Raw genomic sequence first — 26808 nt, 5'->3', positions numbered from 1 at the left:
AAATTTTCCCATTTCCCTTTGGAAATGCTGTTTTCTTGTTTTTCCGCTTCTCCATTGTATCAAACTTATAAGGCAATGAGCCAGTTATGGGCATGAAATCCTTGGGAGGAGAGAAGAGGAAGTGGGAGGGGCAGGCATAGTGAATGTTTCTCTAAGTAATATTCAAGTTCTTTGAGAGAACTTACCCTCCCCCCTTTTAAAAAATGCTGTGATATTTTCTTTTAAATAGATTGTTTATTCTTCTGCTAGTCTCACTGTTGCACATAGTACTAGATAAGAAATTGTAAAGTTCAAATATTAAAGGGAACACACAGAAAAGTATGATTTCACCAGCCCTCACAAAAAATAACAAAGCAAAAAAAAAATAAAGACAAAAAAAAAAAACCACACACAAAAAAAACCTATAGGAAAATACTGTAAAAAGAAAGAAGTCAGGATTCTTGGTTGCACATGACTGAAAGTAACTCTAACTTAATCAGAAAATAATTTTTTGAAAACTATTAGCTCATAGCTCCTAATTGGAGAACCAGGCTAAGATTACAGAAGCTAAGGGAAGCAAGACATGGTCAGCAGGTTATAATAAGAGTAGTCTCTGCTTAAGACATTGCTGTTTGGACACTTGCTGTCCAGGTACTGCTGCCATTACTGGATATTGGTGACTGTTCATAAAATTTCAGTTCCTCTGGATATCTCTGAATAATCTCTGACTCCATTGTTACCTTGTTCTCACTACCTAGGATTCAGTGTCCAGAGCAGGAGGACCTAATTGGTCTAAGTCTGCACGTGTGTTAAGAGAAAGCTGGGGAAGGGAGTATTTTCTTCTCACCTCTTAAAATTCTCTTCAACTTGGAATGGTTTTGAATACTTAGCAACCTCAAGATGACAATATCCCTTACAAATTTCTTCTTTATGCCTCCTATACTCAGACTCTCTTCCCAAAGATACATACAGTTAAAAGCTTCATATATTCTTTAAAATACTGTTTTCATCTTTACCCACGTTTTAAGAAAAACGAATGGGAACGAATATACTGCGTACTTTTCTTATCTTGCTTTTTAAAACATACTTAAGAATTTTCTATATAATAGATTCTTTTATTTTTTTTTATTCTGTTTTATGATCATACCATAGTAAACAGGTCCCCTCTGATACATATTTAATTGTTTCCAGGTCGTTGCTATTAAAAACAGTGATCTAGTAAACATTTCTCTTGTGTCTTGGTGTCCTTTTGCAAGTATACCTTTAAGGTAAATTCTTAGCAATGGAGTTGCTGAGATCACATTGTCTGGTTTAAAACTTTTACTCTCAAAAATGGTATTTTATATTCTCACCAACATGCGAGAGAGTATTATTCCTCTCTCACAACCTTGGCAAACTGAATGTTATCAAACTTAAACTTTTTGCAGTTTTTGCAGTTTGTTGTAATTTGATTTTTGATTGCATTCCTTTAATTGCAGGTTATGCAACTTTGTGATATTTATTGGCCTTATATATTTTTTCTATGGTTTGTAGGTGTGTACTGACCCTATCTTCAATTTTATTCTTTTTGTTTTTTTCTTTAGTGATTTTTGTGAACTCTTTGAAAAATAAGGAAATTAGTGGTACTCTTTCTTCAGACAGGTTTATAATGCCCTGCATCTCTTGACGTTTCAATTATATGACTACAAGATTCATTCAGATGAAACAGTGATAAAGAGCTTGGTGGATTACCTCTGTTTTGAATTATTGATTGCTTACTATCTGCTTTACTAAGATGTGTAATCACAGAAATCACGGAAGGTTTTTCCATTGATAGCTGTTTGTTAAGAAATATTCTTTACAAAACAGCCCTGCTTAAATCTAGTAAATTAGAAAATGCTTTTAATCTAGAGAAATGTCATGCATTCACACTCGTAGTTATTGAATCAGAGCAACACTCCTCCTGGACAGAGAAAATGGAAGTGAAAAGGGAGTTAGGAGTTTCTGCTTTATTTCTGCCTCTAGCATTATACAGCTGTCTAACTTGTGGAATTCTGCCTTATTTATTGTTCTTTTTGGTCTAAACATTTCCCCCCACTCAAGCCTTTTCTCTTGTCTTTACCACTTTTATGTTCCTTTATATGCACTACTCTTTTGTATTCATCTGTGATTATTTCCTTTTTTACCCTGGTTGTTTACACTTTTAAAGCTGAACTTTGTGGGTAAATTCTCTGCAGCTACGTTGACTGGTCTTGGATAATTTTTGTTTTTCCTCTTTTGTGGATTATTTGTAATTGTTCGTACAGAATTTTGGTTTGTAAAGCCTCTGTAGTCTTTCCTTTTTGATTTTTGAGTTATGAATTCATTGCCTGTTATTTAAATGAAGCTTTTGAAATCCGTTTTACTGATCTGTATCATATCTAACTATGCCAGTATTTCCTCCCTTGTCTGACGTGAACTCTAAAATTATATGAACACTTTCTCCCTGTTTCCTGGCATTTCCACTCAAACTTGTTCTTCATTCTTAGTTAGAAATATGTTTAGAGTTGTAGTTCCCTCTTTATTAATTTACTGATAAAAGAAAATTAAACAAGCATTTCAGAATTTGTTAGAAAACTGCATATTGTTACAAATATTTTTTCAGTAGATAATTTGACAGTTGTGAAGTCCTGGTTATTATTGTGTCTTTCCTTTGTTTCAATTTTATGCTCTTTTCCAGGAATATACTTGTTTCTACTACATTACTAAGAGGTATATGTATTCTGTTCCAGTGGATTTTTTCATACCTATATATAATATCTTTTAGACTTAAATGCTATCCATTATAGTAGCCTCTAGCCACATGTAGCTATTTATGTTTAAATTTAAATTAATTAAAATAAAATAAGTTTACTCATTCATTTTCATTTGTATTAGTCACATTTCAAATGCTCAGTAGTTACTGTGTTGGACAACGCAGATACAGAACATTTTCATCATTGTGGAAAGTTCTGTTGGACAGTGTGTTCTTCTAGACAGTGCCATTTTGCTTTCCATTTGAAAAAGTTCTCATTTCTGAGGATGATGTGCTACTTTCTGCTCTCTCTGGTATTAATCAAGAGAAACTTGAGATTTCTTTTGAGATGGGTTGCATTTTACAAATTGATAGTTATAATCATATTGCTCCTAAATAAACTTTATTAAGGTATAATTTATATGCAATAAAATGTACCCTTTTTAAGTGGACAGTTCAGTGAGTTTTGATGTATACGTATATCTATCCATATAAACATCACCACAATCAAGACTTAGAACATTTCTGTTACCACAAAAAGTTTCCTCTTGATCCTTTGTAATTAATCAGTCTCCAACCCTGGTTCCAGGCAATCTCTAAATCTGCTTTCTCTCACTGCGGATAAGTTTTGCCTATACTAGAATTTCATATAAATGCAATCATATAGTGTATACTCTTTTGTGTCTCGCTTCTTTCTGTTAGTGTAATCTTTTTGAATTTCATCCCTGTTTTTGCTGTATCAGTAGTTTTTTATTGCTGAGTAGTATTCCATTGTATGCGTGTGATATAATTTATCCATTTACCTCTGATGGACATTTGGATTGTTTTCAGTTTGGATTTATAATGAACAAAGAAATGCTATCAGCATTTCTGTACAAGGCTTTTGTGGACATATATTTTCATTTCTGTTGGTTAAATACCTATGAGTAGAATTGCTGGGTAATAGGATATGGACCAGTGGAACAGAATAGAGATTCCAGAAGAACGCACATACACATTTTTTGACAAAGGTGTCAAGATAATTTACTGGGAAGTGATACTCTTATTAACAAATGATACAGAAACAACTGGATGTTGATATGAAAAATAAACTGAACCTTAAATTATACTTCTCATAATAGACAAAAATTAACTTAAATTGGATTGTAGATAGAAACACAAAAGTAAAATGTAAAAACTATGAAATTTCTAGTTAAAAACACTGAAGACAATCTTTATGACCTTTGGTTTAGTCAAAATTTCTTAGTGCATGCAAAATTAACCACATAAGAAAAAATGGACAAATTGGACTTCATCAACATTTAAAACTTCTGTTCTTTGAAAGACACCATTAATAAAATAAAAAGGCAACCACAGTCTGGGAGAAATATTCACAATGCATATATCTGACAAAGGACTTGAATTTCACATAGTATAGAGATGCTCTTACAAATTCATGAGGACAACCCCATAAAGGGCAAAAGATGTGAACAGAAGCTTTACAAAAGAAGATATATAAATGATCAGTATGCATATGAAAATATATTCAAAATCAGTCATCAGGGAAATGAAAATGAAAGCACTATGAGATGCTGTTTCATATTTGTTGGGATGGCTAAAGCTTAAAGGGCTATAGGGTTGGCAAGGAACTCTAACCCATGTTGGTAAAAGCACAAAATGATACAACTTCTTTGAAGAAATGTTTGGCAGTTTCTTACTCATTTTTATTAGCCTTCTCTATTTTTTTTTTAGTGAGTTATGGGTTACTTCCTCCATTGTTTTTCTTTTTCCTCTAGCTTAATACCTGTTGAAAGAGAGTAGATTTGCTTTAGTACTGGGGATTACAACCTGTGAGCAGAATTTAATAATAAGCTCTTATTTTTGCTTTTCTATTTAACTTGAATAAAGTAGGAAAAAGCAGTACTGTGCAGTTAAAGAGCTAAAAGTATATTTGCAACCAGATACTACTTACTTTCCTGATACTGAATATATGATTGATTTTAATTCTGACAACCTGAAGATGACGAGAAGACAGTTAAGGACTAGAATGTTTGGGACTTGACTGTCTTAATGGAATTAAGACAGAGATAATTTGAGTGCTAAAAAGTAAAACAATCCAGTTTCATGGAGCAGTAAGCAAGCAACTACAGGTATATTATGGTTCTAAGAGCAAATGTTGATTTAACATGAATATAGCAGAGGAAATAAATGTGGTTAACAAACAGTGAGTTAGCTATAGAAAAATGTAGCAGATAAGTAATTATTTTGCTGTTTTGTTTTCAGATGTCATTTTTCTTTTCTTTTTTTTTTTTTTTTTACCTATTTTCAGATTAGTAGGAGCTGTCCAATGTTCTTAGGCTGTTTTCTGAACTGGAAATCTTAAAAGAGGGTTTGCTGCTGGTTTCTCTCAAGCTGCCAGGAATACTTGTTATGATTATGAGTTGTCAGCACTTGGAGTTTTGTTACCACTGTATCGACAGTAGTGTTTGTCACATAGCAGGTGCTCAATAAATATTTGTTAGATGAATTTTTATCAATTCCCCAAGCACTATAAAATGATATACTGTTCTAATAATATAAACTTTAGTATCAGTATGTACTGACACCAAGCAAAGACAAACTAATTCACCTTTAAGAAACACGGTGACTTTCGGTCCTTACAGTAAGATTTGAATTTAATGCAGTAGAATATATCTGCTTTGTCTTCATAAAACCTTTCAGTGGAAAGAAGGAATGATTAGCTATTGGAATGTGGAAAAGGCATGGCCGAAAGGGAAAGGAAGCCTTAGTCAGTGAACTTCAGATATTTTTGGCAAGACCATCCCTCTTGTGGAGATGGAAACATCAGAATGTCTTAGTCTTTTAAAAATTGTTTCATTTTACTAACTTCTGTTAGATTCTCCATTTAATCAGCAGAATTCTGATTTCACTTCTCTGAGGTCTGTTTCTCTGAGGTGAGATACTGAACTAGTCATAAAGATGGGAATAATTTAGTTCTTGTGGCAGTTGAGTGTTTCAAGTAAATTAATATCATGCCATTATGATCATTATGATATATATAAATCAGTCATATGATGTGAGTTTGAATTTGTCCCTGAAAAAAGCACAGCTCAGTGTGCTGACAGGCTCATATCTGAAGAGGTAGAGGACCGTGAACCACCACAGTGACTTCACCACAGTAATTACTGAATTTCTGAGGCCTTTTCAGGGTCAGTATAAAGTTTATCTTGCAACCCAGACTTTCTCCTCTATTGGAGTGAGTTCAGTAGTGTGCTATTAATGTATAGAAAAGCCAGACTGAGTTTTGCATTTGATTTATGTAATCTTGCTTCTTCAGAGTTGAATACATCATGGTATATTAATTTGCCCGTAGAATGCTCCAACTTGTATAGCAAGTATATGTAAACATATGTACTGTATTTCATGAAGAAATATAATGGTCAATTTTGAAGTTGCTTTATAATCACTGACTTTCTTAGTTGGAGTATTTAATCCATTTATATTTAATATAATTACTGACATATTTTGTTTAAGTCTATCTTTCTATTTATGTTTACTTGTCATATTCATTCACTCACTCTCATTTTCTCTCATTCGTCTTTCCCTTTCCTCTTTGAAGTTAATAGGATATTTTTAAGTATTCCATTTTAATTTTTCTATTGAATTTTTAGCTGTACCTCTGTGTGTATGTGTGCGTGTGTGTGTGTGTGTGTGTGTGTGTGTGTGTGTGTGTGAGACTGAGTGTGTGAATCAAAAATTCAGATAGGCATGGTGGAGATGGCTTGTCTCTGCTCCACCATGTCTGGAACTTTAGTTGGAAAGACTCACTGACTATAGACGAGTTAACAAGTTGAGCAAGTTGGGGGCTGAATCATCTGAAGGTGTTTCACTCACATGTCTGGTCAGTGCTGGCTATTGTCTCGTTCTTCATTTGGGTTGTTGGTCAGAGCCCCTAGACTTGGCCTTTCCGAGTGGTCGCTCTATGCAGGCTCTTTTAGACGTCTTCATAGCATGGCAACTTGGTACCCAGGGAAGATCCAGAGTCCAAGGTGGAAGTGCATGGCATCTTTATCATCCAGCCTTAGGAATCACTTAATGTCCCTTCTGCCGTGCTTTGTTAGTTGAGGCAATCACAACGGCGTGCCTAAGTTCAAGGGGAAGGAACCACAGACTCCACCACTTGATGGGTGAACTGTTAAGGTTATGTTGTATGAAGAGTATGTGGGATGGGAGATGCAGTCATTCTTGGAAAATACAATCTGCCACATCTTTCTTCTGCAGTCACCTCACCAATCTTCTGTTAAGACCACGTGGTAGATTTTTCTTTTCAGATATTGTACTTTTAAGGCCTAGAATTTCTTGTCTTTTATAGTTTCTGTATCCTTTGAAAAGCTGAGACGTTTAAACTTTTCACTTACTGTAATAATTTTCCTTTACATTCTTGTATATTTATAGTAGCTGCTTTAAAGTCTACCACTGCTAATTCTAACATTTGGTTCATCTTGGAGTTGGTTTCTATCACCTGCTTTTTTTTTTCTTGGTCATGGGTCATGTTTTTCTGCTTTGCATGTCTAGTAAATTTTAATTGTATGTTGAATGTTGTGGATGACATGTTGTAGGGAGTCGGGATTGTTACTCTAAGGGTTCTGGATTGTTACTTCCTTTAATACCTGAGTTTTATTTCAAAAGTCATTTAAATTAATGGTTAATCTTCTGGTATTGTCAGGCTTGGTTTTCTTTTTTAAGGCAGTCTTATTTCAGTTTTGTCTTTTGTCTTAGGGCACGGTCCCTCTAAGGTGTGGCCTTTCTGGGGTCTCAGCTAAATACTGGGGTTCTCAGTGAAATCTGTCCACTCAGGCTGGGCCAGAGCTCCTCCCAGGATTGTGCTACCTCAGGTGTCATCTCCGTTCTGCTTTCAGATCCTGCTCATAACGCAGCCAAACTGTTGGCCAAGGAGCTGAGGTGCATTTCCACACAGACTTCTGATACCCTCTTTCTGTTCCCTTTTTTCGGCTACCCAGTTCTACAAACTCTGGCTTCCTTAGCACCTCAGAACTCCAGTTTCTGCCTATTTACCTCAGTGAAACCTTTGTTCCATTCGTTCCAGTTCCTTCTGCTGTGTCAGAAAAGAGCCTCCAAGCTGAAAGCAAGGCAATCATTGGTGTTACATGTTGTTTCTCTTAACGATCATAAGCCTGTGATGCCTTTTGTTCAGTGCCCCAAAATGGTTGCTTCATACATTTTATCCAGTTTTGCAGTTGTTTATAACAAGAAGAAAATTCTTGTACCAAGAAGAAAATACTCTGTAATGTTCAAAAGTGTATAAATGCTACTGTCAGAAAATTTTTAAGATGGCCCCTTTAGATTGAAGACCAATATAGTAAAAGATTTTTAGAACAAAGTTATTAAAGGCCTATTAGAAATAGGACTTTAATCTGGTTACAATAAGTTTGCTACTACATAATAATTTATAATATTCAAATATTAGTTTTTATTGAATTTTACCCATAAATTTGTCTTGCGTTTCTCTATAAATGGCAACTAGAGTGAACGATAAAAAGAATGAACTATTGATACATGTAACAACATGGAAAAATCTGAAAAACCTTAGATTAAGTGAAAAAAGCCACTCTCAAAAGGATACATATTATATGATTACACTTATATGACATTCAAGGCCAAACTAATCTATGGTAATATTCATAGCTACCTGGGAGTTTGGTGCTGTTGGACTGCAAATAGTCATGAGGAATTTTCTGGGATGGTGGAAGTATTCTTTATCTTGATTGCGGTGGTTGTTACAAAACTCATAGAATTGTACATTTAAGATAGGTGTATTTCACTGTCTGTAAAGTTTACCTCAGTTTAAAGAAAAGTCTAAAAGTACAAATTGGAAAAGGTACAGGAATGTAGAAGATTAAGAGAGTAAAAGAGACAGGAATGAACGGTTGTGTAACATCCTACTTTTTCCTGTAGAATGTTTATAGTTCAGTAGATGTCTTCTTAACAGAATCAGTGTGATTGGTTGAAGTAGTCAGTTAAAACTAAGACTCAACTTTCTGTCGAGATGGTGGAGTAAGTAAATGCTGTGCTCCCACAACCACATCAGAATTACAGCGGAACTACAGAACAGGCATCATCGTTGACAACCACCTGAAGACTAGCTGAACAAAAGTTCTATCAGTAAGGACATACAGGAGAAGCCATGTTGAGACTGGTAGGAGGGGCAGAGATGTAGGACAGGCAGGCATCACACCCACAGAATGGCTGTTAAAAATCGGGAAGGATATCTGGGCTAAGGAGGATCCCCATGAGGAGTGAAGGGTCCCAGCCCCATACCAGACTCTCCAGCCCAGGGTTCCAGTGTCCTCCTAACTTCTGGCTGTGAAAACTAGCAGAGATTGTGGCCGAGTGAGATGTAGGGCTGTTGAAATCCCAGGCTTTCCTCTTAAACGGCCTGTGAGTGGATTTATTTGCTGATGGACTCACTTGCTCTGAGCTCCAGCGCAGTTCAAAAGAGACATAGGAGGAGGAACTGAATTGTCTGGCTGCAGGGTGAGGGCTGGGGGTGGGCAGCTTTCTCCCAGACAGAAGTGCTGGCAGAAGCCATTGTTCCTTTGTTGAGCCCTCCCTGCACCCATACATAAGCTGCCCACAAGAGACCCACTTCAGATTGAAAGACACATACAGACTGAAAAGTAAAGAGATGGAAAAAGACATTTTGTGAAAATGGAAAGCAAAAAAAAGGCTGGGGTAGCAATATTTATATTAGACAAAATAGTCTTTAAAACAAAGGCTATAACAAGAGATAAAGAGGGACCCAGCAATTCTACTTCTGGATATTTATTTAAAGAAACCCAAAACCTAATTCTAAAAGACATAAGCATTCCTATGTTAATTGCAACATTATTTACAATAGCTAAGGTATGGCGGCAACCTGGGTGTCCATCAGTGGATGAATGGTTAAGGAAGAGGTGATACGTACTCATATATACAAAGGAATATTATTGAGCCATAAACAAGAATGAAATCTTTCCATTTGCAACAATATGGATGGACTTAGAGAGTATATTCTAAATGAAATAAGTTAGACAGAGAAAGACAAATTCCATATGATTTCACTTATATGTGGAATCTGAAAAAAAAAATGAACAAAACAGAAACAAACTCATAGATACAGACAACATTTTGATGGTTGCCAGATGGGGGAATGGGGTTAGGGCAGATGGGTGAAGAAGCAGAAGGGATTAGATGTGCAAATTGCCAGTTATACAAACAGTCATAGAGATGTAAAGCATGGTAAGGAATATAGTTGATAATATTGTAATAACTACCCTGTTTCCCCAAAAATAAGACCTAGCCAGATAATCAGCTATAATGCGTCTTTTGGAGTGAAAATTAATATAAGACCCGGTATTATAATATATTATGTAAGACCCAGTCTTATTTTACTATAAATTTTTACTATATTAATTTTTGCTCCGAAAAACGCATTAGAGCTGATTGTCCGGCTAGGTCTTATTTTCGGGGAAACATGGTACATGTGGTCTCAGATGGATACTAGACTTATTGGGGTGATCATTTTGTAAGTTATATAAATGTCTAATCACTGGATTGTACACCTGAAACTAATACAATATTGTATGTCAACTGTAATTAGAAAAAAAATTTTTTAATTAAAATAAATTTAAAAAAATAAAACAGTCATAAAAAGTGACACATACCCTAAATATTTACCTTAAAAAAAAAGGAGTTGTACACATGAAATGTTAGAATCAAACAGTTCTTCACAGTTTGTTAACAGCCTCCACCACAATAAAGTATAATAGTTACTTTGTTTCCTTCTGCCCTTTGGCAAGAATTCTTAATTTTTTTTTTATACTGTGTACCTTTTTGACAGTCTGATGAAGCTTATGAACCCCTTAGAGTGATTTTTAAATCCCTAATGTAAAATTCATAGGATTACAAATACATTAGTTTTGATTATAGTAGTTATGCTAATGTTTAAAAACCAAATATCTGATATAATAATATAGTTATTAACACAGTAAATAAAAAAAGTTTAGGCAGGTCTAATGACTTAAATTTGAAGTGTTGATTGTAAATAATATTTTGATATCTGCAACAACTGCAGTATGACAAAAATATTTCAATTAGTGACAGTTACAAGTACTGCTTATGTTATTACTGTGTAACGTAAATTGTTCATATCCAAGTTTATGGACTTTTTTCCCCTACCTCAACCACACACATATTTTCAGACTTTCTTCCTATTCTCTCTCTTTTCCAAAGTTATATGTATTGCAATTTTGGTTATATCAATATTGGGTTTTTCTGTGATTATGACTAGATAAATGCCATTCACAATTAAGTAACATGGTATGTTATGACTGATTTTTTTTCCTGCACATTTTGTTTTCCCTGGAGTTACAAATCATTCCCTCCTCCCCCGCCCCCTCTTTAATTTTAGTTTCTATGTTAACTTTAACTCATCCCTAAACTTGCCCCCAGTTGTATAAACCTCCCAACATATTTGAGCATATTTGTTATTATATCAATTTTATTTTCTCCAGGAGTCTTCTGGTCTCCCCTAATGTGGATTAGTTGTGCTCTAGGCTTGCTGTATGGCTGTCTGTGTGAGATGTTCCTTAACCATCATTCTGGGATTCTCTTTTCCCTTCTCATGAGTTGGATTCTTCAGTTCCTGGAACTTGTTAGCATCTTTCATGGTTTCCCACCCCTGTTGTGGTGGAGCACCTCTTTTGGTAACTCCCTGACAGAGAATAAATGGGAAGCAAAATTATTTGAAACTTTCCTTAATTAAAAATGCCTTTATTATATACTCACATTTGATTTATAGTCTCTCTTGATATGGAATAATTTTCCCTCAAAGTCAGAAAGTTTTGCCCAATTGTTTTCTAGCTGCTAGTAACCATTAAGAAGGGTGATGTCATTATGATTCCAGACTCTTTTTATGAAACCTGTTTCCTCTCAGGCAGCTTCTAGGGTCTTATGTTTATCTCTTCAGTATTCAGAAATTTCACTAAGATATGTATGCCTTTATTTGGGCCTATTTTTATTTTTGCTGGCTACTCATTCTGTCCTTTCAGTTTGGAAAGTCATGTCCTTCAGTTTTGGCTATTTTTCTTGAATTTTCTTCTGTGTTTTCTGTTCTTTTCTCTGGAACTCCTATTCATATGTTGAACTTCTTGGACTTTAAATCTCTTTAGTTCTTGCCTTCTGTTTTCATTTGTCTTTTTATTCTGTTTATTCTGGTATTTTCTCAGCCTTATACTTTTCTAACTCCTTTAATTACCTACCTCATAGGATTAAATAAATTTATGTAACATAAAGTACTTAAAATAGTGCCAGCATATAGTAAGTGCCGGTGTTAGCTGTAATTGTCGTTTTTGTTTAATTTCTTAACTAATTGTTTTGAGGGAGAAATCTTTGGTCTTGAATCTTTGACTTATTAGCTGTATTACCTTGGGCAAGTCCTGTAATTTCTTTGATACCTACTTCCTTCATCTGTAAAATGTGAATAAGCTCTACCTCAGATGTTTGTGAGTGTCAATTGAGAATATTTATGTGAAAATGCGTAATAAACTTTGTACAGAGTTAATAGTTACCACTTAGATCTTTCAGATATCACAAGTTTTTAGTTTGAAAGAAAATAATGACTGCCTTTTCAGAATTATTTTTAAGATTATTTGATTGCATGTCATTTTCTCGCAAATCTGTATGAGCTCCTAGGTGAACTTTAGCTAAATGCCAATGCTGCCTTTTAAAGAAGTTATTTCTTAATACTCGACCTCATTATGTTAGGCTGAAGAGAGAAGATTATGAAAATATCCATCCTATGAAAAGCTCTGGCTTTACTTCAGATTGTATAAATCTGTGTAATGTAATAATTATTTAAGAATGACCTGATTACTAGTTTAAACCCATGGAGAGAATATTTATTGGAGTTTTTTTTTTTAATTATTTTTCTTAAATGGTATTTGAGATTAGGAAAAAACAGATTCTGTCTTTTGGTTTTTCTCAATAGTATTAATGTAATTTCAAATGTTAGCTCATTTTTGTTAATGGTGGCTTTTTGTTTGTTTGTTTTGTTTTAAGGTTTTTGGATTCAAAGCATAAAAACCATTACAAGATATACAATCTGTAAGTATGTTTTCTTATTTGTATGCTTCCAAATACATCTAAAATAACTATTAAGTGAAAGTTATTTCCTTGTTAGAATGAGGTAGAGTTAAAGATATATTTGAACAGAACTGTCTTCCCAAAACAATTAGTTCAAGAAGTCTGACTGAGAGCATTGTTAGGTCATTTAGAAAGTGTAGTGATGAGGTAAAACAATGTTGGCATAGATTCATGTTACTTGATCGGCTTTAAATGACTTGGCATGTAGCCCATCTTTGAGCCCATAACCATGTGGTAACTTTTGAAGTGTAATTCACAGTAGAGCTTCTGTGAAAGCATTAATGATATCTTCCATGGAGGTATGCTCCAGAATGGATATAATTTTGTTTATTCTGTGTCTCTGGGTCAATTGATTGAAACAGCTATTAGGGCAGTCTCTAACTGTATATAACATGAATAAGTTAACTAAAGTTGTTGAATTGGGTGGTTTCCCTTGTCTGGGACAGAGATATAAGGATTGCCTGATTGATACAGCTAGCCACCTTTATCTTTAACCTTTTATTTTTTTAGTTTGTCTTTGTGAGTAGAGATGTGAAAAGGAAAAAAGGGATAAAAGAAAGGTGGAAAGAGAATATTTAACCATTTTTGCCCTTGAATAGGTTTTCTTTCCCCAAATATAGACCATTTTATAATTTTTAGAAAATAATATGTAAAATGTGTTATTTTTCTACCCAGCTTTTATTTTGCCTATGTGATATCTGTAAATTATGCAACAGGAAAAATTTTAATCTGTATTTATTTATACTAATTCAGTTACAATTTCTATAGAGTTTATCAAATGTAAGATTTCTTTTCTACCTTCAATGGAAATTTAAATCTTTACCAAAAAAGTTTGAAAGAGTCTCTGTGCTTTGTTGGCTTGTGAGACGTTGCTTTTTTATCTTTCATTTGGTGATCTTTCTGTTCTGATAAGACCTCAGAAGACCTGAGAGTGAAGTAGACACTAATACTTTTTCTCCTAGTGAATTTCCTCAGATTCATAAAGAAGGAAACATTTATCGCGTGCTTGCCACATGTTAGACATTATAAAACATGTTGTCGGTACAGAGGTGAATAAGATGTAGTTCTAGTACTCAGGTAATTTGTAGTGTAATATGAGAGGTAAACAAGGTATTGTAGAAGAAATAACTCATGTCTAGAACAGAACTAGTAATGGTACCCCAAAGGGAAGGTTTCACCAAAAAAAAGCATGTTTGAGCTGGGATGAAAAGAATCAGTAAAATCAGGTCTAGCAGGAGGGGGAAAGGGCATTGCAGGCAGAGAATGGCATGTAAGAAGCTTGTTGGTATAATAGTGTTTAGAATATGGCAGATAATTCATTATGGTCAGATTGTGTGTGTGTGTATGTGTATGCTTGCTGTGGTAGAAATAGATAACAAGATTGTAAGAAAGTAAAAGGTTCTGTAGAAACTTAAGTATAGGTGGGCCCCATCTTACAAATGACCTATACATATATATATATATCTTCCTCTTTTCCCGATTTACGTCTACAACAAGCCTTGTTTTAGATGCCAGAGTGTTTCTGTGGAGGAAAATTAAAACCACAAAGCAACTGGATTTAGAAGTTAAGTCAAAAAAAAAAAAAAAAAAAAATAGGACAAGAACTGTCAATGGGTTACTTTAGGCTTAGATTCTCAGGATTAGGCATTTAGAGAGTCCCAGAAGGAAGGTAGAAAGATACTAAAGACAAATTCTGCCTCTTTCAAAATTTTATTCGCGTTTAACGTTATATCCAGAGAAAGGGAAGGAAATGCTTTTCATTCCTGTATGCAGAGGCTTCCTGCTTACAGAATTTAGGACTTAGGCTTGTACTGTCAGTTCTGTGGGGCACTTATGTTAGTTATTATGGTTCAAGTTGGTGTTGGGAACTAGCCTGGGAACTTGACTGCCTGTTTGTTTTGTATTTCCAAATGTTGGACTCCCAAGTTAATGAACTGTCTTGTTATTAGTTGAGAGTAGCTTTTGGTCCATATATTTTAACTCCTGTTCTCTATTCCATTTAATGGAATCATAGACTTTCAGAACTGGAAAATACCTGAAAGAGATCGTTTAGTCCAACCTTCTCATTTTACAGATGGGGAATCTGAGGCCTAGAAAAGTTAAGTGAGTTGAACAAGGTCACACAGGTACATATGGTAGCAGACCATCCACCGTTTATGACAGTTTTACTTTTTTGGGTTTTTTGTTTATTCATTTGTTTTGTTTTTTACCTCCACAAATTTTACTTACTTCAGAAATTTGTAGAACTACCAGGTTGTGGCATATTTTGATTTCTGATGTCACTTTTCAATCTTCTTCACCTTCCTTCTACCCATTTATATTTCTGGCTCTGGGTAAGTGAGTCTGGCAAGCAGTAGATGTTTCTATTTTATTTCTTTTATTTTTAGGATATTAGTTACATGTGATATATATCTTTGCAAACATATATAAATTGAAAGATCTTAAAATATTTGCATTTAACATACCTCTATTTAATAGTTTAATATTAAACATTTTGTGGCAGTTATGACATAATGTGGATGAAGAAGAGTTCTTAATGTAGACTTTCTAATGACTGAATCTGTTTTGTCTATATCAGGCATTCAATAAATTATTTTAAGAAAGGACAAAATTAGCTCATCATTAACAAATTCAGGTATACTCGTACTTAGTAAATGAGTTTGTTTTGTGCAAGTGTGTGTATTTCATTTTTGTAGTTCCTCTGTATAATCTGTACTCTGGTGGAGATAAGTGGAGGAGTGGAGTATAGAGGGAATAAAGGCATAGTAGAGTTTTTGCCTCTGAGGAACTTTTTTTTACTGGATACTGTATTTTTGTTTACTGGATACTGTATTTTATTGTATATTCTATTTGACATACAACTCTCCACCATTTTGTTGGAAAAATTTAGCTGTTAATTTTTATCTATTAAGTTTTCTTTTGTGAGATAGGGGTAGCTTCATTGAAGAGAATAAAGAAGACACCTACATGCCTAGCTGATTCCATGGCAAGTCTCACTTTACTACTGGAAGCTTTTCCTATTTATCTCTTTTTCACTCTCTGTCTACTACTTCATTAAAAACTCTCTCTTTCAGTGCCTCTTCATTTCTCTTGTCAATATGAGGTGATGATTAAGAAAATATCTTTTGAGTTTTAGTTACAAAGAAGTATAAATGGTTAATTTTATCTAACACTTGTCTTAGTCAAATCCCATTTGCTGTTATTTATGTATCTTCATTTTTGGTTTATTGCGAGACTTAATAACAGTGCAAAAAAGTTTCAAGAAACTGTATGTGTGCATGCAGTTATCAGAGAAAGTTTTAATTAAGATGAGGGTCTTTATTCTTACCCCACCAACCCATTCCCAGTCACTTTTATCACTACCAGTGCTGGAATATGTTCTCACATAAACGCCCTATCCATACCTGTATAGATTTTCATCACTTTTTCATGTTTTTCATTATCGCTGTTTGTCGGTTTTATCCTCCCAAATATTGCTCTTATAAGAAGGCTGGCTTTGGCTAAATCTTGTTTTGCTTTTGTTTTTAAAACTGTTTTCGATTTTTTTTATTGTAAGTGACATTATGGAGCAGTACTAGAAAAAGTTTGAGTTTTGTGATCAGAGATACTGAGCTTGATTCCTGGTTCTTCCATTTACATGTTGTGGTTTGGGGCAAGTTTTTTAGTGTTCTTCTAAATCTTAGCCTTTTCATATGTGAAATGAAGATAATATTAACTATTATATGGTTATGAAGATGAATCAAAAACATGGAAACTCGTTTGTAAGGTGTGTGCATCTAGTACGCATTTAGTAGCTCATTATTTCCACCTTTTCTCCATTTCTTCCTCTTAACAGTAATATTTGAGAATCAGTGTACAAAGGTAGTTTTAAGCACTGTTTGTCAAAGCATACATTTTGAGCTCCTGAGAAAGCATGAGAATTTCAGAGAACTGAATCTGCATGAATCTCAAAACGTTTATTTTTTGTTGTACTGTCAGTGAGATCAGCTTCTTAGAATTGTTTCCTAGCCTATATCTCCCCTCTTACTTCCTATGCCCTATCTTTACATGATTCTTTATAAAATACTTCATTATGGAATCTTCATAAAGAAATGACCATATCACTTCTTTAATTTGTACCAAAGAAAGTACAAAATGACTATTTTCTTGGTCAGTAAGTCTTTATACCTATCATGTTTTTTTATATGAGTATGAAATTATTTAGCAGGGATGCATATATGTGTATATGTCATTACTGAATAAATTTTATTTCGAGCAAAACTCAGTATACTCAATTATAATATGCTAAAATGGGAAAGCTTTGTTTTGAGCAGTAATATAAAAGTTGCTTATTTCAGATCTGACCAGTTAGAAACTAGTGAATTGCAGTTTGTTTATAATTAGTTCAACCTTCATGTGGACGTGGATTTAAAATTGTTGACAGTAGAGGAACTATACAGACATTTGCAGGATTTTTAAACATAAAATATAGATCCCCAATCACTAAATTTGAAACTTGTGGGTCCAGTTGTTTCAGCATTCAGAATTTTTCTGTTGTCAGAAAGATAACATGGAAGCGTATACTTCGTATTATAACACCCCAGTGGGGTTTAGAACAGTACCTAGAATTTCAGGTTGACTCTTCATTTTAAGTGTATTAATGAAGGACTACATACAATCTCATGTATTCAGATTAGGTTCTGCTGCAGTTGAGTTTGCTGTAAATGTAAGAAAAAATGTTAGATGTTTCAAACTTTGGGGATTTTAGAATTATGGATTAAGGGGCTTTGTTTTAAAATGCTGTTTTTATTTAAAAATTTTTTTTTTTTTTTAATCTGGTTTGGTTAGTAGTTGGAGTTACCATGCTGCTGCCGACCACAAGCTAATATGCAGAATCCTTTTCTGAGCCAATTGATGTTTATAAACATGGCCTATTAATCATGAGTAAGCCAGTGCATGATAACAAATGTGTCACTACTATTAAAAAGACAAATTTTAGCATGCTTTAAGTAGTGCTAAGTCAACATTTTACTATTCTGTATTGATTTTACTTACTACTCTTTCATTACTCTAAGACTTTCATTAAAATTTATAACATGAGAGGTTATTGAAAAAGATGACCTTTCGCTTATCTAAAGAAAGGTCTGGTTTAAAAAAGTTCATGAAGTGTTGTGTCTGAGTAGTTTAGCATCATTTAGTTTCTTTTCCTTTGCTCTTACAATTTCACTATTTTTAACATATATCTTTAAAGTATAATAGTTTGGGAAAACTGTGTGTGCTCAACTGTGAGGAAAAGATAATATTAAAACAAGTTAGTTATTAAATTCCATTAGCATGCAAAAATTTCCATAAAGGAAATTTGAAGATACAGATGCAGCTGAATTTGCAGTGTTGCGTATTAGTGGCATCACAAGTTTTGTTAGCAAATGTATAAGCTCTAATTGCATACACTTAACATTTTAAGCTTTGGTTTCCTTAATTGTAAAATGAAGCTATTAAACAGGACCTGCTTCATAAGATTCTTAGGGTTAAAATAAATCGTTAATATGAAACACTTAGCATAATACCTGGTACATTAAAAAGGTTCAGAAAATGTTGTTACTACTATATACTTTTTTCTCAATTGTAAAAGATAACTTTATATGACATTTAAACTTTTCTTTTAGATGTGCTGAAAGACATTATGATACTGCCAAATTTAACTGCAGAGGTAGGTATAAATGTACTGTATTATGTTATGTGACTTAAAACCAGTAGACTAAATCTTACTGTCATAGCAATAATAATCTCGATTATTAAGTGAGGTAAATATTTATCTCAAAGATGGTCTTAGAAAATTTGAAAAATATAATTTTGCTGTTGTGTTTTAGGAAACAAGTTCCATATATACCTGCCAGTAATATTAGGAAAACTAAGTTGCAGAATGAACTTAAGAATTAGGAGAAATTTCTAGACGAACAATAGGATAAGCGGGGAGTTACATCTACTTTTTGAGGCATTTGGTATAACACCGGTAGCAAGAGATTATAGGGAGAAAGCAGAACAACTTAACTATCTAGGAGTATGAGCTGAAAGGTGGGGAAGGGTATAACAAATAGGTATAAGGGGAGCATGATAGGTGAGAGCAGGGAACTGCTTTAAATGAGTTATTCTTCAGGCACAGTCAATTCTATATCAGAGCCCGCAAAAACTTTCATTTGTATTTACGAAACCCCTTGAGCCATGAGAGAACTGGAGACTTGAGAAGTTTGCCAGATGCTGTTAAGAGAAAGTGAGTGCCAGAAACTACAGATTGATGTGTTTGTCATTGACCCCACCTGAAAATCTAGAATGGACTTTCAGTTGGTTTGAGAATTCAGAAGTACTGATGGTGAGAGTCGGTATAGATTCACTAAGAATGTTTCTTTTTTGGTGAGTTTAGGCGACTGATGACTAGGCAAAGCGTGTTTTAGTCGAGGTTTGTCTAGATTTAGACAGGTATTTAACAGGTTTTCCTAGATGTTTTTGTGTGCCACTGAGGAAATGATGATGGAATGGTAGCATAGTTACTCAGATGACTAAGTGAAAGCTGCCCTGATGACTCCTAGTAATGTTAGTCATTGTCTATCAGGAGAGCTCTCCTGTTACAACGATGACTTAAATTGATTGTATCCTGTCCCACATTATGAGTGACTTGCTTGAAGATAGAAGACACGATTTTTACATATTTAGAAGACACAGAGGATAATTAGGTACATTGGATGTCAGCCTTTTTTAAGGATCTTAGTAGAATGGAACTGAGGCAGAGACCAATAAGATAAAATTTAATAGTGACATATTTAAAGTCCTTTTTCTAGACAAATTTTAAAAAACTCAACTCTGACTATAGGGAGCAGAGAACTTTTGGGTTAATAACTCAATACAACTTTACTGTTGTATACTTTTATAAGTAGTTTTTCTAGTTTCTTTTGTAAATAAATGCCTTGAAAGTCCTGTATATATAACACTAACATTTGCAACAAACAACATACTCAGCATTTTTATTATATGCAGTGTAAAATGTAATCCTTTCCATTGTCAATTTATTAGTAATCTATACTTTCTTTTGAATATGTTTTGTGTGATGCAATATTACTCCTTTTGTTAGAAAATTCATTGAGAGTCCTGATAAGAGGCCTATGTGACATTTCATTTTGAGTTCACCTCCACCTCTGATATATTGGACCTGTGCTACCTCTCTATAGCAGTTTCCTCTTTCATAAATTAGGGGAAATAATACTTGGCCTCCCTGTCTAATGGACAAGTTTAAGAGTTAATGAGAGGCTGTTTTATTCAAAAATTAGAAAATTATCAGACAATAAATTGTTTTTCTCTGGAGTTCAGTTTTTCTTTTAAACATCTGTTGAGTTTATATGCAGCATTTCTAAAGTTAACTTTTAATAAACAATTCACAAGAGATTTTTTTCTTACTCCGAGTTATCTTTTTACCACAGTTGCACAGTATCCTTTTGAAGATCATAATCCACCACAGCTAGAACTTATCAAACCCTTTTGTGAAGATCTTGACCAATGGCTAAGTGAAGATGACAATCATGTTGCAGCAATTCACTGTAAAGCTGGAAAGGGACGAACTGGTGTAATGATTTGTGCATATTTGTTACATCGGGGCAAATTTTTAAAGGCACAAGAGGCCCTAGATTTCTATGGGGAAGTAAGGACCAGAGACAAAAAGGTAAGTTGTATTTGATGTTTTTTCTTTCCTCTTCCTAGATCTAAGAATTTATTGGAAAATAGATTTTATAAAAAAGAAAGTTGGTAGCCCTTATTTCTTCTAAACATTACGGCATGAATCAATTATGCCGTAACTTTCATATTTGCAAATGACTGATTCAATTTTCTGTTCATGCTAGCATTTTCATGTCATGCTAACAAATCTTCCCAATTAACTGTATTGCATATTTGGTGTCATGATACACTTACAAAGCATTTTAAAAAGCGGCACATTGATCAAAAGTAAGCTTAATATTTTTGAAGCTTGATTGAGAATAAAATGTCTTTGGATAATAACTTGGATGCCATTACCTAGTAAAGTATGATCTTTGCTTTTATAATACATAAAGATTATTCCTTGATATTAATATTGATATGTATAGTTAAGATTAGTCATAGTTCTTCTCTTATTCAGAAGACTAAAGACTTGAAAATCAGTGACAAATTTAATTTGTGTAGTACATTTGAAAGCAAAAAGTGAACTCTTGCAAGAACTTTTACAGTGATTTTCAAGAGATTCATTTCTTTGGGTGGTAAATATGGCAAAACATGTTTACATTTCTTGCAGAGATTTTGTAAATTTCTCCTGTCTCCAAAAGGAAAAAAAACAAACCATTCTAGGTAGATGAAAAAACTCATTTAAAGAACTCTATTTAGAGAGAGACATGTTAACTAACCTATGTGAAAATTTTATTTTAGTTTTAATAATTTTTGCATCAGGAAGATTCTCTTCCAGTTTAATTTCTTTTTAATTCAACTTCAAAGCAGAATCATAAGTGATCATATCTATCATTTTGAACTAGATAGTTACATCGATTCCTACTTCCTTTACTCCTTCCTCATTTCTTGTTTTGTCTTTGTGACTTTTTAGAATTCCATCTAAGGATGCCAAAGTACTGTTTATTGATGGTAGTTTAAAAAAAATTGAATCTTATATTAGTGCATGATTTTGGTGAATGTTGATTATGGTAAATTGTCTTACTTTTCTTTATATGGTGTGCATCTGGGTTGATAGCACTGGAATGATTTCCAGAGCAGAGAACCAGAGATATTTACTTTGGTTCATCTTCTTTGTCATCTAGAAGGAAACAATTGCTTTTGCTAGTTAAAAATATAGAAGGTAAATTGTTTTACACTTAAGTGAATAAATGCGGGGCAGCACAGGAAAAGAAACTGAATGGGAAGAAAACCATGCAGAAGTAGGTCAAATTATAATATAATCCCAGGAGCAGTGGTAGAAATGTAAAACAGGGTTGCTGAGCAGCAGACATTTTGGTAGTAGAAAAGAAATCAGGTGAAAACAATTTAAAATAAAAATAGAAAAGTTGTGTAATGTGGAGCCAGAACACTGGATTTAAGTTAGAGGGCTCTTAAACTATTTATGTTATATACCTTTTAAAAATATGATGAAAGCTATAAATATTCTTCCAAAAATGTGCATGGTGTACATGAACGTAAAATTGTTCTTACAGTTTTTAATTGCACTCAGAACTATTTTTTAAACATAGAATGTAAAATAAACCTTTCTAAGAAATGTGTCTCATTTGTTTTTCATGCAAAAATCTGGTCATTCCTTGACAATGATGAATAAATCTAAGTGGTACAAATTAACCAAAATTAAGCTTTAGTTCTGCTCAATAGTACATTTTAATGAAAGGGCTGCTATTATGTAGCTTTTAAACAACATGTTGAAACTATTTCATTGTCTTTGACTTGGCAACCTTTATGTCATCTCTGACATCCAGTCAATTTTGACTTTTGTTTTTGGTGAAAACAAGTGCTAAAAATCCTTTCTCGCAAAAGAATGAAAGCAAATGGAATCTGTAGATTCTTTTGCCAGATGAGAGAGTAGGCTTGTGTCAAGAAATGAGAATTCTCTAAGACTCTTCATATAAATTCATGTTGCATCATTTTCTTTGCCTTCTAGGTAATGAGATCATTTTTGGCAAGATACTGACATAATGCTATATTAGAAAGGAAAGGATTATGACTCCACCATTTAGTTTTAAGGTTGAAGAGTTAAACTGTATAAACGAGTTTATATTTTATCCAGTTAATGGCTGTTAAAATTGTGGCTGTAGAATTTGTCTTCTGAAGACCAGTGAACTTATGTGTAGCAAAGAATTTCATAGTTGCTCCTACTTCTTGACAAAACCTCTTGAGAAGCCTGATTGAAAGTCTTGGCTTTTATGAGTTTGGCAACTTTCACAACAGTAGACTTTTCATGACAAATCTTGCACAGGCTATGATTCCAGGCTTGGCCCTCACAAAGCAGGAGAATACTTTCACAATAATAGATAAGGTTTCTCTCAGGACTGATGGTAGAGTTGCATCCCAGTGCGTACTGATGAACAAAGCAGTGAGTCACAAAGACACGCAAAACTTCTATGTGTCAAAGCAGCAAAACCAGATATTTTTCCAGGCATAAAGATGTACTATCTGTCTATAGAACAGTGAGATTTCTTCAGCAGCATTTTGGGGTTTTTTTTCTTGGTTTTGGGGTTTGTCTTTGTTTTGTTTTGTTTGCAAAGAAACGTCACCATTTTGAAAATGTTAATGTCCCCTGAAGTTTCCAAAAAGGACTCTAAAATAAGAGTTATTCTTTGATTGTGTCATCATGCATATATTTGATGAAACTAGTAGCTGGCTTAAGCTAAGAAGTCACATGCTAAAGGAAAATGGTATTTCCAATTCTTTCATGACCTGCTTCAGTTTTAGGGAAAAAAGTCAGGTGTTTTTTTTAAAATGGATAAAATTGTTTGATAGAGACACTGCAACAGTCTTACTTTTCTGTTGTAAGGTACAGATATGTTTGACCATTTCTAAGGTATTTGTCTTTACCACGTTCAACTGTGACTTTTTTGTTTGTTTGGCATTATAGCTAACAACAGCCTTTTATAGTGTTTTAATCAAGGATTTTGAGTTGGGGACAAATAAAGGTTTTGTAATGGTCTAGCCTTTTCTAACTAAGCTCTCTCATGCAGTCTCTTTTTCCCCTTCTTCCCTCTAAAACATACCCACCACACACACAGGCGTATACACCCTTTCTGATGTAGGTACTTTTTCAGGATGGTTGACTAAATGCTTCTGATAGAACTAACCACATAAGCACTTGGAATATTTCAATCCATCATGTTGAGAGAGAAAAGTAAAACCCAAGTATACTTAACCTTGATTATACGTTATTTTCTCTGTTTCCAGTTTAACTTAGATCCAAGAGAAGTCTCCATAGTCAAAAACTGAGGACATATTTTAATTTGTCAGTTAGAAGGTATTTTAATTATCACAATCTGGCAATATTGTCATTTCTGTTTCTCTGTAGAGGTGAGGAGAGATTTGATGAAATGGCAAGACCCATGGGATATTGTTGTGAATAGGGTTTCCAGATGGGAATTCCCATTCTCGTGAAATCTTTTTGCTTTCCCGTTCCTGAATCCCAAGAAAAGTTGGTCGGGAAATCGGGAAAATCGGCTCCTTGAACCCTGTAATACCCACAGTAGGAAATAAACGTACTACTCACAATGTAGCTCTTAGACACTTTTCCTATTTATCCTAGCGTTTCCGGGTGGGAATTCCCACCCATTCTCGGGAAATTTTTTTGCTTTTCCTTTCCCGAATCCCGAGAAAATTTGGTTGGGAAATTGGGAAAATCGGCTCCTTGAACGCAGGTGGTTGGTAGTATAGGCCGTCACTTTGTGGAAACTATTCATCGTGGAAAACAGTTTATATTTCAGGATTCGTGAGCGGGAAAGCAGAAAAGATTCCTGAGAAGTGGCGGTAATTCCCTCCTGGAAACCCTAGTTGTGAAACGGGCCAGAAGGAAAAGATGAAAATAGAATGTAAAGTTTTTAGTGTCATGTGGAAGAATTTAGGAGTATCTACATCATCAGCAGAACTGCTCTAAGCATAGTATATTCTTCACCCTCTTATAGGTTGGATTGTGCCTCAACTGAAAGGTGATGGGCTGATAGAAAATAGAGTTTGTACATACTGTTAAGGACGGATTCAGTACAATTCTTCTGTATAGCTATTACATGGTGTTAAGATTCAGAGTTGAATAATTTAGCCAAAATTGATCACTTTTAGCATCTTGGAATCAAAATAAATCATTGAGATCTATGCTTAGCTCATGATTTATTAATATACCTACACCATTTCTTGGGTGTATTATTCACAGGGTCTAAAGGAGTATGCTAATATGCTCCTACCTTTATCCCTGTGTATATTTAAAAAGACAGAGAAATTTATGAACAGATGCTCTTGACGAAGATGTATTTTACTAAATAGTGCCATTTGATTTTAGGTTGCAGCAGCATTAGAAAGCTAGATACAGTGGATAAAAGTCATAGGATTTTTCCCCCCAGGAATGTTGCTTATTTTATAAATGATAAAACTGGGTGCTTTGATTAAGGTCATCCAGTCAGTGACAGCATTCAGAGTAAAATTTGAGCTTGGCACACTGTTGATTTCTTTCTACACTATTAAATCCACAAATCCTGGAACAGCAAAAGAATTTTGAGGTTGTTCAGAATTTATTTTTGTACAGGGTCAAGCTCTCCTGAAAGGTCATGTAAATTCTGATGAAATTGACCTATTTTGACAAGGCTCCTCTGTTTATACCCTTCTTTATAGAGAAGCTAAGGCACTTAATAACCCCTGATTTAAGTAGTTAAAAACATTCAAATATATTACATGTTTACCTAATGGTTGGAGTATTAGTGAAATGATATATTTTTAACTTTTAAAGACTGTAATTTCATCATAAGAAAATTCAGCTGACCATGGTAAAGCTGTTGATATACAACTGTGGAATTCTTCCAGAGAAGTATCTTATAGTAAAATAATTGATCATCCAAAGTAGTTTTATTCTTGAAACATCTGCTAATAGATTTATCCTCTTTCTAGTATTTCCTTTTAGGTTGAGTCTGTAGGTTTGCCTTTTTGTAATTGTGAACCACTATTATAGGAAATACATGCATTTTATCAATTTTCAGTTTGTGTGTGATTAATTTTATAAGAACTGTCTTTAATGTTGTTTTGCTTGTATCATTACTTTTAATTATAGAGAAACATTAAGAAGCTGAAGAAAGTTGTATTCTTTGGACATTTATGTAGGAGCAAACTGTTTCTTCTCTCCCTCCTCTCTTTTCCCCTCTTTCTCCCCCTCTTCCTCTCATCTTTCTCCTCTTCATCACCCTGTTTCTCCCTCTCCCCTTTGTTTTAAAGAAAAAGGAGCCAGTTGTCATGTTTTGGTGAAGAATTCCTAGACTTTGCAGAGACTTTCTCAGAATAATCCAGCAGTCTATACATTTCCTCAGCAGACTTGGTGCAAATTAGATGGCAGAGTGGTGGGTGCCAGCTTACCGTAAAATGTGCCATTCTGTTAGTAATGCCCAAATAATATTTCAGGTTTTGAATGTCTTGTGAAAGTCAAAGTACAACTAATAACCTCCTATAAAGAAAAAATATTTTCTGAGAGTGGGATTAACTTCTTGAGGGAAGGAAGACTCCTATCTTTTATTCAGTAATTTATACGAATGCAACTACGTGATGCTTCTTTTGCATAGTTTATCCTTTTGCTTTTTGAGCATGTAGCAAATTATTCCCAAACAAGCTGTCAAAAGTTTCTCGACCCCCCTACCCCCACAAGAAAGCATGGTACAGGGCAACTCCTGGGGATGGTTCCCATCTAGTCCTATGCCTCACAGTCTGCATTTGCACTTAATGTTTCAGAATTATAATCCATAACTCATAATATTTATTATAAACTATGAGTAAACAGTTAAGACATCCTGTGAGTGCTGGTAAGTATGTATTTTGAAAAGATTCCCAAATTTTCTGAATTTCAAAAGGCAAGCTTTTATTATGTGACAAACTTACCCAGAATCTTTTCTACCCCTCTCTCTTTCCCTTGCCTTCCCCCTTCTAGATGGTGGCAGGTAATGTAAGCATTAATATTTTTTTTTTATTAAACTTTTAAGAAAAACATTTGAGCTTTTGATTTTTTCCCCAAAGCAATTATTACAGATAAAGTTGCTATATATTATGATCTCTGTGAGTTCATTAGCTTATTTTTAATGAAGACTTAAGTCTTCTAGTAATAATAAATACTAACGTTATGTGATCCCAAGAAGATGGAATTGTCTAGTTTCTCTAGACTAGGAATT

At 34.1% G+C, this 26808-nt stretch overlaps 1 protein-coding gene across 2 annotated transcripts in view; it reads left to right on the top strand.

Annotated features, from left to right (window-relative positions):
• The window catches only part of PTEN (phosphatase and tensin homolog), an 84415-nt gene that overhangs the window by 34871 nt on the left and 22736 nt on the right, over positions 1-26808 (top strand). The window contains exons 3-5 of one of the 2 annotated variants that reach the window (XM_019738851.3): positions 12830-12874; positions 18559-18602; positions 20365-20603. In XM_019738851.3, the coding sequence (XP_019594410.1) occupies positions 12830-12874; positions 18559-18602; positions 20365-20603 (328 nt within the window). The remainder of the gene's footprint in view (positions 1-12829; positions 12875-18558; positions 18603-20364; positions 20604-26808) is intronic. The other variant, XM_019738842.3, reaches the window with a different exon arrangement.

The sequence above is a fragment of the Rhinolophus sinicus genome, chromosome 15 (assembly GCF_057876585.1).
Source record: "Rhinolophus sinicus isolate RSI-liver-muscle chromosome 15, RSI-T2T, whole genome shotgun sequence".
NCBI classification, from domain to species: Eukaryota; Metazoa; Chordata; class Mammalia; order Chiroptera; family Rhinolophidae; genus Rhinolophus; species Rhinolophus sinicus.
Note: the sequence above shows the minus strand (reverse complement) of the source record. Positions and strands in the feature narration are given on the sequence as shown.